The following is a 12487-nucleotide window of genomic DNA, read 5'->3' as shown; positions in this document are numbered from 1 at the left end:
AGGAGATCCAATTTGATTGTGGCTGTGGGGCTGTGTTTAGGTAGGGGGCGAAGTAGAGAGAAATCCACTCCACGTTTTCTGTGCCACATGCAGTGCAGTCCACTCTGTGTTGGAGTGAAATCCACTCTGTGTTGGTGTCCGTTCCGTGCTGGAGAAATTAACACGCCGTGTTTTCCCGGCAACCCGGTGTCCGTCTTGTGTCGGAGTCCGCTCCGTGTAGGAGTGAAGTCCGCACCATGTTTTCCAGGCCACCTAGAGTACTGCAGCCCCGCATGGTTGCTACAATAAGATCCAAGTGCGCCAGGTATCTGATGACGTGTTGTACATGCGACGGGGTGACGGGCGGAGCAGGAGCAGATGAATGGTACAGTGTTACGGACGGGTTGGGAGAAAACAAAGTTACGGCGGGTGCCTCTGTGGATGTAATGTGGTCTGCGGAGAAGTCCGAGTTGTTTGATGACTGAGACACACCCTGGAATGGTGTGATTACTCAGCTCCAGCAAGCGGGGGATGGAGTACGTTAACATAGTGCCGGTTGGAGAACACTGAACTTGAGTGTTAGCCATTGGCTAGGCTAGCCAGGATGCCTTGGCGGGGGGTGGTGGGGTGGGCGCGCCGTAGTAGGCAGCCGGCTCTGTGGAGGTTCGCCGCGGTTCGCCGCGGTCCAGGCGCACTGCACACTAAAACTAGAAGCTAAAAACTAAACTTTAATAATGGCTAAAATAAATAAATAAATAAAAACACTAAAACTAAACTAATTCTGGTGGAGAAGCGGCGAACAATCAGCGCCAGCGTCCTCTCCCCAGATTACTTCCGCCTTGGTCCACACCCATAGCCATCAAATTCTTGTTGTCTTCAAATTCCTCACACTGTTTCTCACAGTGAAGAATGAAAGCTGAAATCTCTGAGATAGCTTTCTTTATCCTTCCCCTAAACCAGTGGTTCTTAACCTTGTTGGAGGTACCGAACCCCACCAGTTCCATAGGCGCATTCATCGAACACCTCTTTAATGAGTAAAAAAAATATTTTTTTCAAATTCAAGACATAGATGTTTTTTACTGGTGCACAAAATGAGCCGTGCATGAACAGCACCTTGTTCAAAGAACAGCACCTTGTTCAAAGAACAAAACCAACACAATGCATGAACTCACAACAAATTACATCCCTGCAAATCAATGTGACTTCTACTGTTGCCTTTGCGAGACTAGTTCAGATATGCGTTATCACGAATATATAAATCAGGTGTGTTCGGACCTCTGCAGTGGAGGCTCTTCCGAACCCCTGAGACTGACTCACCGAACCCCTAGGGTTCTATTGAACCCAAGTTAAGAACCACTGCCCTAAACCATGATGGTGAGCAATCATTGTTTCTGTAAGTTGTTTTGAGACTCCCATGTTGCTACTCTTCAGAGAAGATGCAAAGAGGAGAAAAACTTCCAATTGCCCTCCTTAAATACCCTATTTATATAACAGATTTTTTTTATTCAAACAATCAATGATTAATGAAGGAAAATTATGAAAATTAACAAGGCTGCCCAAATTCCGCACTCCAATGTAGTCAGGTGAAAATGTCCAGAAACACTTGGTATTTTAGATTAGGTGACATTTAACGTAGGCATGTAAGTACCACCAAAAGAGTTATATTTTTCTCTGTAAACTTCGTTTTCGCATCTGTAAACAGAACACATCTACTAACAGAACGTATTTGATATGTGTACAAAGGAACAAATATTCTACCAACTGTGATACTTGGACTAGACAAAGGTTATGTTCTGGGGATACCCATTCCATCATCGGTGATACAGGGACTGAACCGCCCTTATCAGTTGGCTCGGCACCCCGTACTCCCGAAGCACCCTCCACAGAACCTCTCGAGGGACACTGTCAAACGCCTTCTCCAAGTCCACAAAACACATGTGGACTGGTTGGGCGAACTCCCATGCACCCTCGAGGATCCTGCCAAGGGTGTAGAGCTGGTCCACTGTTCCACGGCCAGGACGAAAGCCACACAGCTCCTCCTGAATCCGAAGTTCGACCTCCCGACGGACCCTCTTCTCCAGCACCCCTGAATAGACCTTACCAGGGAGGCTGAGGAGTGTGATTCCCCTGTAATTGGAACACACCCTCCGGTCCCCCTTCTTAAAGAGGGGAACCACCACCCCAGTCTGCCAATCCAGAGGCACTGTCTCCGATGTCCACGCAATGTTGTAGAGGCGTGTCAGCCATGACAGCCCCACAACATCCAGAGCCTTTAAGAACTCCGGGCAGATCTCATCCTCCCCCGGGGCCTTGCCACAGAGAAGTTTTTTAACTCCCTCAGTGACTTCGACCCCAGAGATTGGAGAGTCCGCCTCAGAGTCTCCAGGCCCTGCTTCCACAATGGAAGGCGTGTAGGTGGAATTGAGAAGATCTTCGAAGTATTCTCCCCACCGACTCACGACGTCCCGAGTCGAGGTCAGCAGCACGCCATCTCCACTGTAAACAGTGTTGACGGTGCACTGCTTCCCCTTCCTTCATTCTCCATGGCCTCGCCAAACTCCTCCTACGCCCGGGTTTTTGCCTCAGCAACCGCCGAAGCCGCGTTCCGCTTGGCCATCCGGTACCTGCCAGCTGCCTCTGGAGTCCCGCAGGCCAAAACGGCCCGATAGGACTCCTTCTTCAGCTTGACAGCATCCCTTACCGCCGGTGTCCACCAGTGGGTTCAGGGATTGCCGCCACGACAGGTACCAACGACCTTACGGCCACAGCTCTTGTCGGCCGCCTCAACAATGAAGGCGCGGAACATGGTCCACTCGGACTCAATGTCCCCCGCCTCCCCCGGGACGTGGGAAAAGCTCTGCCGGAGGTAGGAGTTGAAGCTCTTCCCGACAGGGGATTCTGCCAGACGTTCACAGCAGACCCTCACAGAGCGTTTGGGTCTGCCAGGTCGGACCGGCATCTTCCCCCACCATCGGAGCCAACCCACCACCAGGTGGTGATCAGTTGACAGCTCCGCCCCGCTCTTCGTCCGAGTGTCCAAAACATGCGACCGCAAATGATTACACGACTACAAAGTCGATCATCGAACTGCGGCCTAAGGTGTCCTGGTGCCAAGTGCACACATGGACACCCTTATGTTTGAACATGGTGTTCATTATAGAAAATCCGTGTTGAGCACAGAAGTCCAATAATAGAACACCGCTCGGGTTCAGATTGGGGGGGGCGTTCCTCCCAGTCACGCCCTTCCAGGTCTCACTGTCATTGCCCACGTGAGCATTGAAGTCACCCAGTAGAACATTGGAGTCCCCAGAAGGAGCGCTCTCCAGCACTTCCTCCAGGGACCCCAAGAAGGGTAGGCCCCGTCCCCCCACCCGAAGGCGGAGGGAGGCTACCCTCTCGTTCACCGGGGTGAACCCCAATGTGCAGGCGCCCAGCTAGGGGGCAATAAGTATACCCACACCTGCTCGACGCCTCTCACTGTTGGCAACTCCAGAGTGGAAGAGAGTCCAGCCCCTCTCGAGAGGGCTAGTACCGGAACCCAAACTGTGTGTGGAGGCAAGTCCGACTATATCTAGTCCAGGGGTGGGCAAACGTTTTGACTCGCGGGCCGAACTGGGTTCTAAATTTGGACCGGAGGGCCGAACCAGGAGCAGATGGACGTAGTGTTTGTGTGAAGTAATATAAGCGACCTGTAAAGGTCATTGCATAAAAGATTTTGGCCTTTAGTAGGTAGTAAAGCATGGATATTCCAAACAAGTTTTTTGAAACAAATGCATTTATTAACAGCATTAAAAAAAAAAAAACACTAAAAAACTGCTATCAGTGATTCTCATAAAATACGACACTATTATTATGAATAACAGTCTCCATCACTTCAGTGCCTGCAGGTCAGATTAATGAAAAATGTTTATCTTATGAGATCACATCAAACAGCAAACATTCTGACCAAATATATCATCTTGAAGAATCGGTGAAAGCATACATCCAAATAAAGTAATCAAAACGGCAACACGGTGAGGGGTATCTGAACATCAGAGCAGAGTTTTAACTCACAAACACTGGTAACAGAGGTGAGGAAACGGGAAACACTTCCTTAAAGTAAGCCTTAAGAACTTTACAGGTTAAGATTAGTCGCAAACAGGTGGTGCATCAATGTCCTTGAGCATCCTGCATTGTTTGAAAATGAGAATGGTCGCTAGTTTCAATCCCTGCTATGTGTACAAATCATATTCAAAATGCATTTTTTTACAACAAACTTGAGAGCCTCCCCTTCATTTTCAGTGGGAACAGTGTTGTTGGTCTCCCTTTTTTGCTAGTGCATCATAGTCTGGAGTAAAATTTGTTGTGGCAATTCTTAGGAGAGATCCGTTTACCTCGATCTGTGACGGGTTGATGTGGCTGACCGTCACGTCGCGTACGTCGAGCCAAATTGGCCACTCTTTTAACATTCGGCACTCACTTCTTTTCTTCGGGCCACTCATTTTAATGGAAGGATTTCAGGGGAAGGTTTGTGGGTGGCTTTAGCGTAAAACCGTATCTGAAAGCTCAGCGAGCGAATTACAAGAATGCTGTCGTCACAGCCCACGCTCTAAATTCGGGACTGATACAAATAGAGCGCGAGTGCGCCATGTCCGTACTACTGAGTACGTACGTACACGCACTTGTGAGTGTGCACCGAGCTTTCTGACACGGCTTCCGGTAGTAAATGCGCAGGCGAGCGGTTCCCCATCTACTGGGGAAACGCAGTCATTGCAGGCAAAATGACAAAAAAAAAAGTTTAATAATATAATTAATTCAGGGTTGGCGGGCCGGATTAAACGGTCCCGTGGGCCGGATGTGGCCCGCGGGCCGTAGTTTGCCCACCCCTGATCTAGTCGGAACTTTTCTGCCTCGCACACCAGTTCGGTGTCCTTTCCAGCCAGAGAGGTGACATTCCATGTCCCAAGAGCCAGCTTCTGCAGCCGGGGATCAGACCGCCAAGGTCCCTGCCTTTGGCCGCCGCCCAGCTCACAATGCACCCGACCCCTTTGGCCCCTCCCACAGGTGGTGAGCCCATGGAAACGATTTACCGTATTTTCCGCCCTAAAAGGCGCACCGGATTATAAGGCGCACCTTCAATGAACGGCCCATTTTAAAACTTTGTCCATATATAAGGCGCACCGGATTATAAGGCGCATAAAATAGAAGCTATACTGCAACAAACTGAGGTTGACTAGGGTTGCGGTATGCATCCACTAGCCAATAACCAACGAGCCCTCTGTAAACAATCGCGTTTCTCAAACGATCTCCTATAAAATGATCGGAACTGACTAAAGTTCGATCTAACGCATTGGTACTACTTACCTATGTTTCCCTTCCATATCGATCCGTAGATTTACTCGAAACATTATCAGAGCAGCCTATTTTGACATGAAATAGCCTGGTACGTATAGCAGCTATCGTTATAGCATTAGCCATCCGCAAAGTCCCACGAGCCTCAGCTCGCAATCTCCCATGAGCCTCAGCAAAGTGTAAACAATCGCGTTTCTCAAACGATCTCCTATAAAATGATCGGAACTGACTAAAGTTCGATCTACCGCATTGGTACTACTTACCTATGTTTCCCTTCCGTATCAATCCGTAAATTTACTCGAAACATTAACGGAGCAGCCTATTTTTAAATGAAATAGCCTCCCGGGTACAACAGCTATTCGGTGACGCCCCCTGACTACAGTTGCCGTAATGTTGGGAAGCGATGCGACCTTGTAATTTACTAGTCGTACTAAAACGTACTGAAACATTTTGGCAGAGCACTGTGTACTCCGCGGGCCGTAGTTTGGTGACCACTGTTCTACACCATTCTCTATTATTATTGTATGAAGTGTGTGTGTGGGGTATATGTGTGTGTGGGGTATATGTGTGTGTGTGTGTGTGTGTGTGTGTGTGTGTGTGTGTGTGTGTGTGTGGTTCTGCAACAGACACTCTGAAGAGACTACCTCCTGGCTGGCCTGGCCTTAAGATCCCGGTAAGAGCTGGACGAAATGGCTGGGGAGAGGGAAGTCTGGCATTCCCTGCTAAAGATGCTGCCCCGTGTGACCCGACTTGAATATGTGATGTAGATGGATGGATGTTATGATTAGGAATTACACTTTTTAAACCAAATTATAAGCGTGCTAATTAGAAATACACAATCTGAGAAAAGCAGAAGTTCAGTACTAAGACCACCAAACTTGACCCATGCAACTTGTATATATTGTGTCCATAAAGGTTATGAACACATTTGGTGACGAAGGGTAGCCTTGGCGAAGCCCAACCCTCACGGCAAAAGTGTCTCACTTACTGCCATCAATGCATTTTAAAGTCTGCCATCGATTGAATACGGACTGATCAGGGGGTTCAGAACTTCGTACACCCTCCACAGAACTCACAGAGGGACATGGTCGAACGCCTTTTCCAAGTCTACACACATGTAGACGAAAACACATTTCATCCTCGAGGACCCTGTAGAGCCTGTAAAACTGGTCCACTGATTCAAGATCAGGATGAAAACCACACTACTCCAAAGGAGTTGAAATACATCCTCCAGTTCCCCTTGTTAAAAAGAGGGGCCACCACAGCAGTCAGCCAACCCCAGAGATGGGAGCCCACCGCAGAATTCTCGAGTCTGCTTCTTCAAAGCATGTCGGTGTGAATAGAGGAGATTCTTCGCACCAACTCAGTCCCAATTGAGGTCAGCAACGCCTCAACTTCACTATAGGCAATGTCAATGGTGCACTGCTTTTCCCACCTTATACACAGAATGGTGGACCAGAATTTCTTCGAATCTGTAAGTCATTTTCCTTGGCCTTACTTGGCTGCTGGTCATTCAAATGAGGGGAAGCTCTGCCTCGGCCAGCAGGCCACCGTATTGCCCCATAAACCCCCAGAGTCGCTGAGTGTCCGATGGGCAGGATAAAGTGTAGAATTCTGCTGAACTGTGTGATATTCATCTTTTTTGGAAAACCCAATTGTCTTCAGTATACAACATAGACAAAGGAATTGACCTTGATGTTTCACTACTTTTGGAGGGGACTGTTTGTGCATCCATCCAGTTCCCAAACTGCGTATCTTCATGAGAAAACATAACTGTATGATAAACATTGACTTCTCGGCCCTCTTCATTGTACACAATGAAGCCAGGGCTTTGTTGACGCCTCTGTGTTGCGAAGTGAAATTGAGGAGGTGGTCCACCTCAGATCTTGTCAGTTGGTGTACAATCCAGACAAAAACATTCAGTTTTGTCCCCACCTGGCCCCCTCCCCAAGACAGGGATGAGGGGGAGAGAGAGTAGAAGCGGTAGTCAAACCAGCCAATGTAGAGTGTCAAAATAAGTCTTTAATCCTGTCTTAAACGTATCTACTGAGGTAGCGGCTCTGATATCCTTGGGGTAGCACATTCAGAGCTCTAGCCTGAATAGAAAATGCTTTCGAACCTGTGGAATTCTTTTTGGCTCTTGGGGTCAGTAAAAGACCAGCATTTTGAGAATGAAGGTTTTGCAACAGAACACATGGTACGACTCGGTCAACAAGATAAAGCACTAGGCCAGGGGTGGCCAACCAGTCAGAGACTAAGAGCCACATTTTTTACTGTGTCATCGCAAAGAGCCACATCATCCCCCCCCCCCCCCCCACACACACACACAAGCGTTACGGTCTCTGAGTGGTTTGTACATTTTGGGGAAAACTGCATCTGCTTTTCTGCCTGACTTTTCAAAGTGACCAACCTGTGCTTGCGAAGTTCAGTCCCTTTTGGAAATTCCTGGTCGATATTAGGATGGACTGAGCTGAAGTGACGCTGAAGATTTGAAGCTTCGAAATGCGCTAATGATGCCTGACATAAGGCAGAATGGCTTGCCATTACGTTCAACAAAAAAATATAAACTCTCCCACTCTGTTAAAAACGTCCTGTGTTCTTCATATTTTCGTTTGGCTGTGCTTTTTTCCCTGCCATTTTGAGAGCGAACTTGAAACAAATTATTTACAACTCAAATGATCGCGCGCATTTGTCATCATTTAGAGTACGTCATTCTTCTTCTTCTTTTCAACTCAAACCGATTCAACTGGTCAGCGCGCTACCTAGGGGGGATAAATGGCAGCGCCAGCCAAGCATTTTGACGCTTGTCATGTGAAATCTCCTGAAGAGATTAAGATTAAAAGATTAAAGTCCCAATGATCGTCACACACACACACCTGGGTGTGGTGAAATTTGTCCTCTGCATTTAACCCATCCCCGTGTGATTTTAATCCATCCCCTGGGGGAGAGGGGAGCAGTGAGCAGCAGCGGTGCCGCGCTCGGGAATCAGTTGGTGATCTAACCCCCCAATTCCAACCCTTAATGCTGAGTGCCAAGCAGGGAGGCAATGGGTCCCATTTTTATAGTCTTTGGTATGACCCGGCCAGGGTTTGAACCCACAACCTTCCAGTCTCAGGGCGGACACTCTACCACTAGGCCACTGAGCTGGTCCGCATGAAACCAGCCAAAGAGGCGCATGCGGCTCGCGAGCCGCGGGTTGGCCACCGCTGCACTAGGCCATGCAATATTGTAGTGGTTTGGAACAGAACCATGAAGTAGCATCCAAAGTGGACTAGGAGCCAATGCAAATTGCCTTGTACCAGGGTAATATGATGAAATATTCTTGTCTTTGTGAGGAGTCTATCTGGAGCCTATTTTTGCCATCTGTAGAGTTTTAGTACTAGACATAGGAAGATCAGAGAGCAATACATAAGATAAGATGAGGTAGAACTTTATTGAACCCACGACGGGGAAATGTGTTCGTTTCAGCAGCCCAGCATAGAAAAAGGAAGGAGAACAGCAATATAATAAGTAAACATTACATTAATAATGGTACGAGGTAACAAACGAATGTTTAATGATTTCTGCATCACAAGAATGGGATAAATCTTAGCAATATTGCTGTGGTGAAAAAATGCAATTCTAGTTATGTTCTTAGTGTGTTTTTGAAAGAAGAGAGTTTTGTTACAGAATCACTTTCGGTAAGAGTACATTTATCAAGACTTACAGCAGTGTCCTTCAATAGGTGCCAATGACGAGCAGGGCTAATTATCAAAATATCGGTTTAATCCATCTTGAGAAGTAAGAGTGACTGAGTGAATTGAGTGACATCCATTGTTTAATCTGAGCAAAACACGCCTCGAAATTACAGCAATTACGCGGCTTTGTGATTTCATTGATGTGGAATTTTCTCACGGCTGCTCTATTACCATGAGCCACCGTGTAACTGATGGCCCATACCTTGAATTGTTCCATGTATCTCTTCATCAATTTTAGTCTTGGGGGTCTTTAGGCAAACTGATGCTGTTTGTTTTGCACAAACGAGTAGTATTTATATTTGCCAGAGGTAAGTATGTACTCTATTTACTAATGTTTTCTGGTTGGTTTACTGCTCCAGGGTACATATTTTACATATTTGATAGTCTCTGATTGGTTCATCGCTGTCATTTTACATATTTGGTGTATTACGTAGTGTTCTATGATTGCTGTCAGCTTGCATATTATGCACGTGTCGGTAGCCGCACAACAACACTTTGGAATTCGTCACACACAAAAGGTGCACCTTGTTATAAGGTGCCCTGGCGGTTTTGATCAAATCAAAGGCTTTTAAGTGCACCCTATGGATACTGGAAAATACGGTCTATATTTGTTGAAGGTAGTAAGTCCTAATGGGTTCAGCCTCTCTTTCACACAAACTTTATCACCATTTGGCATCTATTTTTTAAAACGTCTTTGGGTGGGTTAGAAGGTTTATCATTATTTGAATAATTTGGGGGGGTTAAAAGAAAGTTTTACAATATTCAAATTCCTATCAATGAGCTTCAATTTATGCATTGTAGTTCGTCCAGTCCCTATCCCCCTTGAATGGTGAGGTTATATCGAGTAGCCCTTGTTAATATACAGTAATATTTTCAGTCAATGACACTATCTCATTTTGTGCAGGATACCACTGTTAGAGCCAAGAATCTGCCTGTTGCATCATCTCCTGTGCATATCTCTTCTGCTGCCCCAGTTCAAGCACATGGTAACTTTTTTTTTGCTCAATCAAATTCATTCACCGTGCTTTGGGGCCATCTTAAAAATACAGTTGTATTCCTGTTTCAAATTTGTATTCATCAGAAAAATCATACCAACTGTTTTAAAGATGTGACCCAGATTGTGATAAAATCAAGCTGATATCGCATATTCTTTGTCAGTGACTTGCCAGGTTCAGTTTTCAATTCTATGCCTATAGGGATTGAGCTACGCCTCCCCTGCCACCATGAAAAGGGGAAAACCAAATTCAATTGTTTTTATTAGTCATTTTCCTTTTAACCTCAATAATTTTGTATCATTTTGAACCAAAATCGCTGAATTGTTAGTTATTTTAAAACCGAAGACGATTCGCTCGGAGGAGCCAACGTCAGTGCCTCCCCAGTCATGAACCAACGTCAGTGCCTCCCCAGTCATGAACCTTACCGCACGTCACTGAACTAGCCATACAGTTAAGATTTGTTTATTTGCTGAGACGTTTCTTTGTTGCGCAAAATGGTGCGGGAGAGATGATAGTTTAGAATATATTTTGCTTTCTTTGGTGAATTGGTGAATTCTTTGAGGATCATACTGTCTTCGTTTGATAAAATAGTTTTCAAGATACTTTCTTACGTTCTTTTAGTAAGACAGGCATGTTGCCTTCTGAGGAAGGCAACATGAAGTTCCTGAAACATGTTAAGCAGGTAAACAACTCGCCTCTGTCTTACTAAAAGAAAGTATCTTTACATAATCATTGAACATTAATTAAGTTATAAATAACTAGAATTACATAGTGTCATTGAAACCCCGGCAGCTGATGGCACTGGAAGCATTTAGATGTGTTTGGATGTTGTAGTTTCGACGTCCTCTCTTCCCTGATTGGTTATTTTCGCAGTCTGTCTGCTCAGGTTCACCCTGCATTGGAAATGCGTTTGATGAGACTACCCACTGTGACTAGACTCAATCGTTGGTACAGCATTGATTCTGGATTTCCAGGCTCGTGCAGACATATGCTTACAAATCCTTCTGTTTTACATTTTACTCATTCAGCTGTGGTCTATATAAAGTAGAACAGAAATGGTTTTGTCCGAGTTCCTCATAATCATAGCATCACAGGCCCCTCTTTTACCCCTGATCTGAGGAGTGTTTCAGAGCAAGCCATTTTGGCGCGGTCTGTTTAAATGCAAATGAGATACTTCACACCCCACTCCCTGCAGGCCGGAAGATATGCGCCTCACTTTCCGGTCGGACATATTTGTAGTTTGTCAGCAGAGATACAGGTTACTTGCGGCACACACTTTTTGATTGATTAAAAAATATCAGCAGCAGAAGACTCGTCCATCCAACCATACATAACACATAAGAAAATAAATCCCCTCACAATACAGTGATCCCTTGTTTATCGCGGGAGATGCGTTCCAGAACCATCCACAAAAAATGAAAATCTGCGAAGTAGAAACGGTATTTATATTATTCAGAAATTTTAACACATGTATGACATTTTCAACACGTAGTGTTTCTAGTTGGACGTTAGGGGGCATGGGTGTAATGCAAGTCAATTAGAAGAGTGATTTTCCTTTCCAAGCAATGAAAAGTGTCCATCTTCAAAAATACCACATTATGCTAACCCGGGGGACATCATGCATAGCAAAAATAAAGTTTGTGCCACCCTCCTCCTCATTCTTTTGTGCCAGTAAAAGCGATAGATGCCATCAGGCCATCACAACAGTACCATTCAACAAGTTGTAAGTCGATGTTTCATCAGAAAAGTTATGAAAACTGTTTATAATGGTCGAAATGTCATTATTTCCTTAATTCATCACTCTAATAAGTCAGAATTAATTTAACGCATTAAACTATTAAACTGTACTCTATTTTTTTTCTTTTCAGCGCTTTCACATCCCTATCCTGTTTTTCCGACGAATGTGCTTCCCAACCTTACCAATGTTGCTGCACAGCCTGGTTTGCTAGGTAGCACACACACTTTTCAGGTGAGCTTTCCTCCTATTTTGTCCAAATTTATTGGGATTTCTTAAGGTTATGAAGGGAAATAAAAGTGGTTCTTGTTCATTATTATTCATTATTATTATTGTGTTGTTGCTGCTGCTGTTTTAAAGTTCTACTCCAACACACAGACTTCTGTTCCTACAAATCAGCTCCAGTCTTTGAGCCAAATTTATCCTTCACGTGTCCCTTACATTGGTAAGATAAGAAAACTAGAAAAATATAAGAACATATATCCATGTTTATTTGTACATTTCAAACTATGTCCTCCAGGCTCCAGTGACGTGACTTCCTTCTTGATGATTGAGACTCGACAGCAAAATACAGAGATCGGTTAGCTGTCGGAAAAAGTAGCGGAAAAGGTTGATCAACTTGTATCAAAGGTACAAAATCCAAGGAAATGCAGAACATGGCTTCAACACAATCTGACCCTGCTTTCAACTTACATTATTTTATTTATTAG

At 45.3% G+C, this 12487-nt stretch overlaps 1 protein-coding gene across 2 annotated transcripts in view; it reads left to right on the top strand.

Annotated features, from left to right (window-relative positions):
- fkbp15b (FKBP prolyl isomerase family member 15b) overlaps nt 1-12487 on the top strand; it is a 50131-nt gene that overhangs the window by 37564 nt on the left and 80 nt on the right. Inside the window, exons 13-16 of one of the 2 annotated variants that reach the window (XM_037259497.1) lie at nt 9952-10033; nt 11911-12011; nt 12138-12222; nt 12298-12407. In XM_037259497.1, coding sequence (XP_037115392.1) covers nt 9952-10033; nt 11911-12011; nt 12138-12222; nt 12298-12362 — 333 coding nt within the window. In that variant the 3' untranslated portion in view covers nt 12363-12407. The remainder of the gene's footprint in view (nt 1-9951; nt 10034-11910; nt 12012-12137; nt 12223-12297; nt 12408-12487) is intronic. The other variant, XM_037259498.1, reaches the window with a different exon arrangement.

This window comes from Syngnathus acus, chromosome 9, assembly GCF_901709675.1.
Source record: "Syngnathus acus chromosome 9, fSynAcu1.2, whole genome shotgun sequence".
NCBI classification, from domain to species: domain Eukaryota; kingdom Metazoa; phylum Chordata; class Actinopteri; order Syngnathiformes; family Syngnathidae; genus Syngnathus; species Syngnathus acus.
This window is presented reverse-complemented; position numbering and strand designations above follow the sequence as displayed.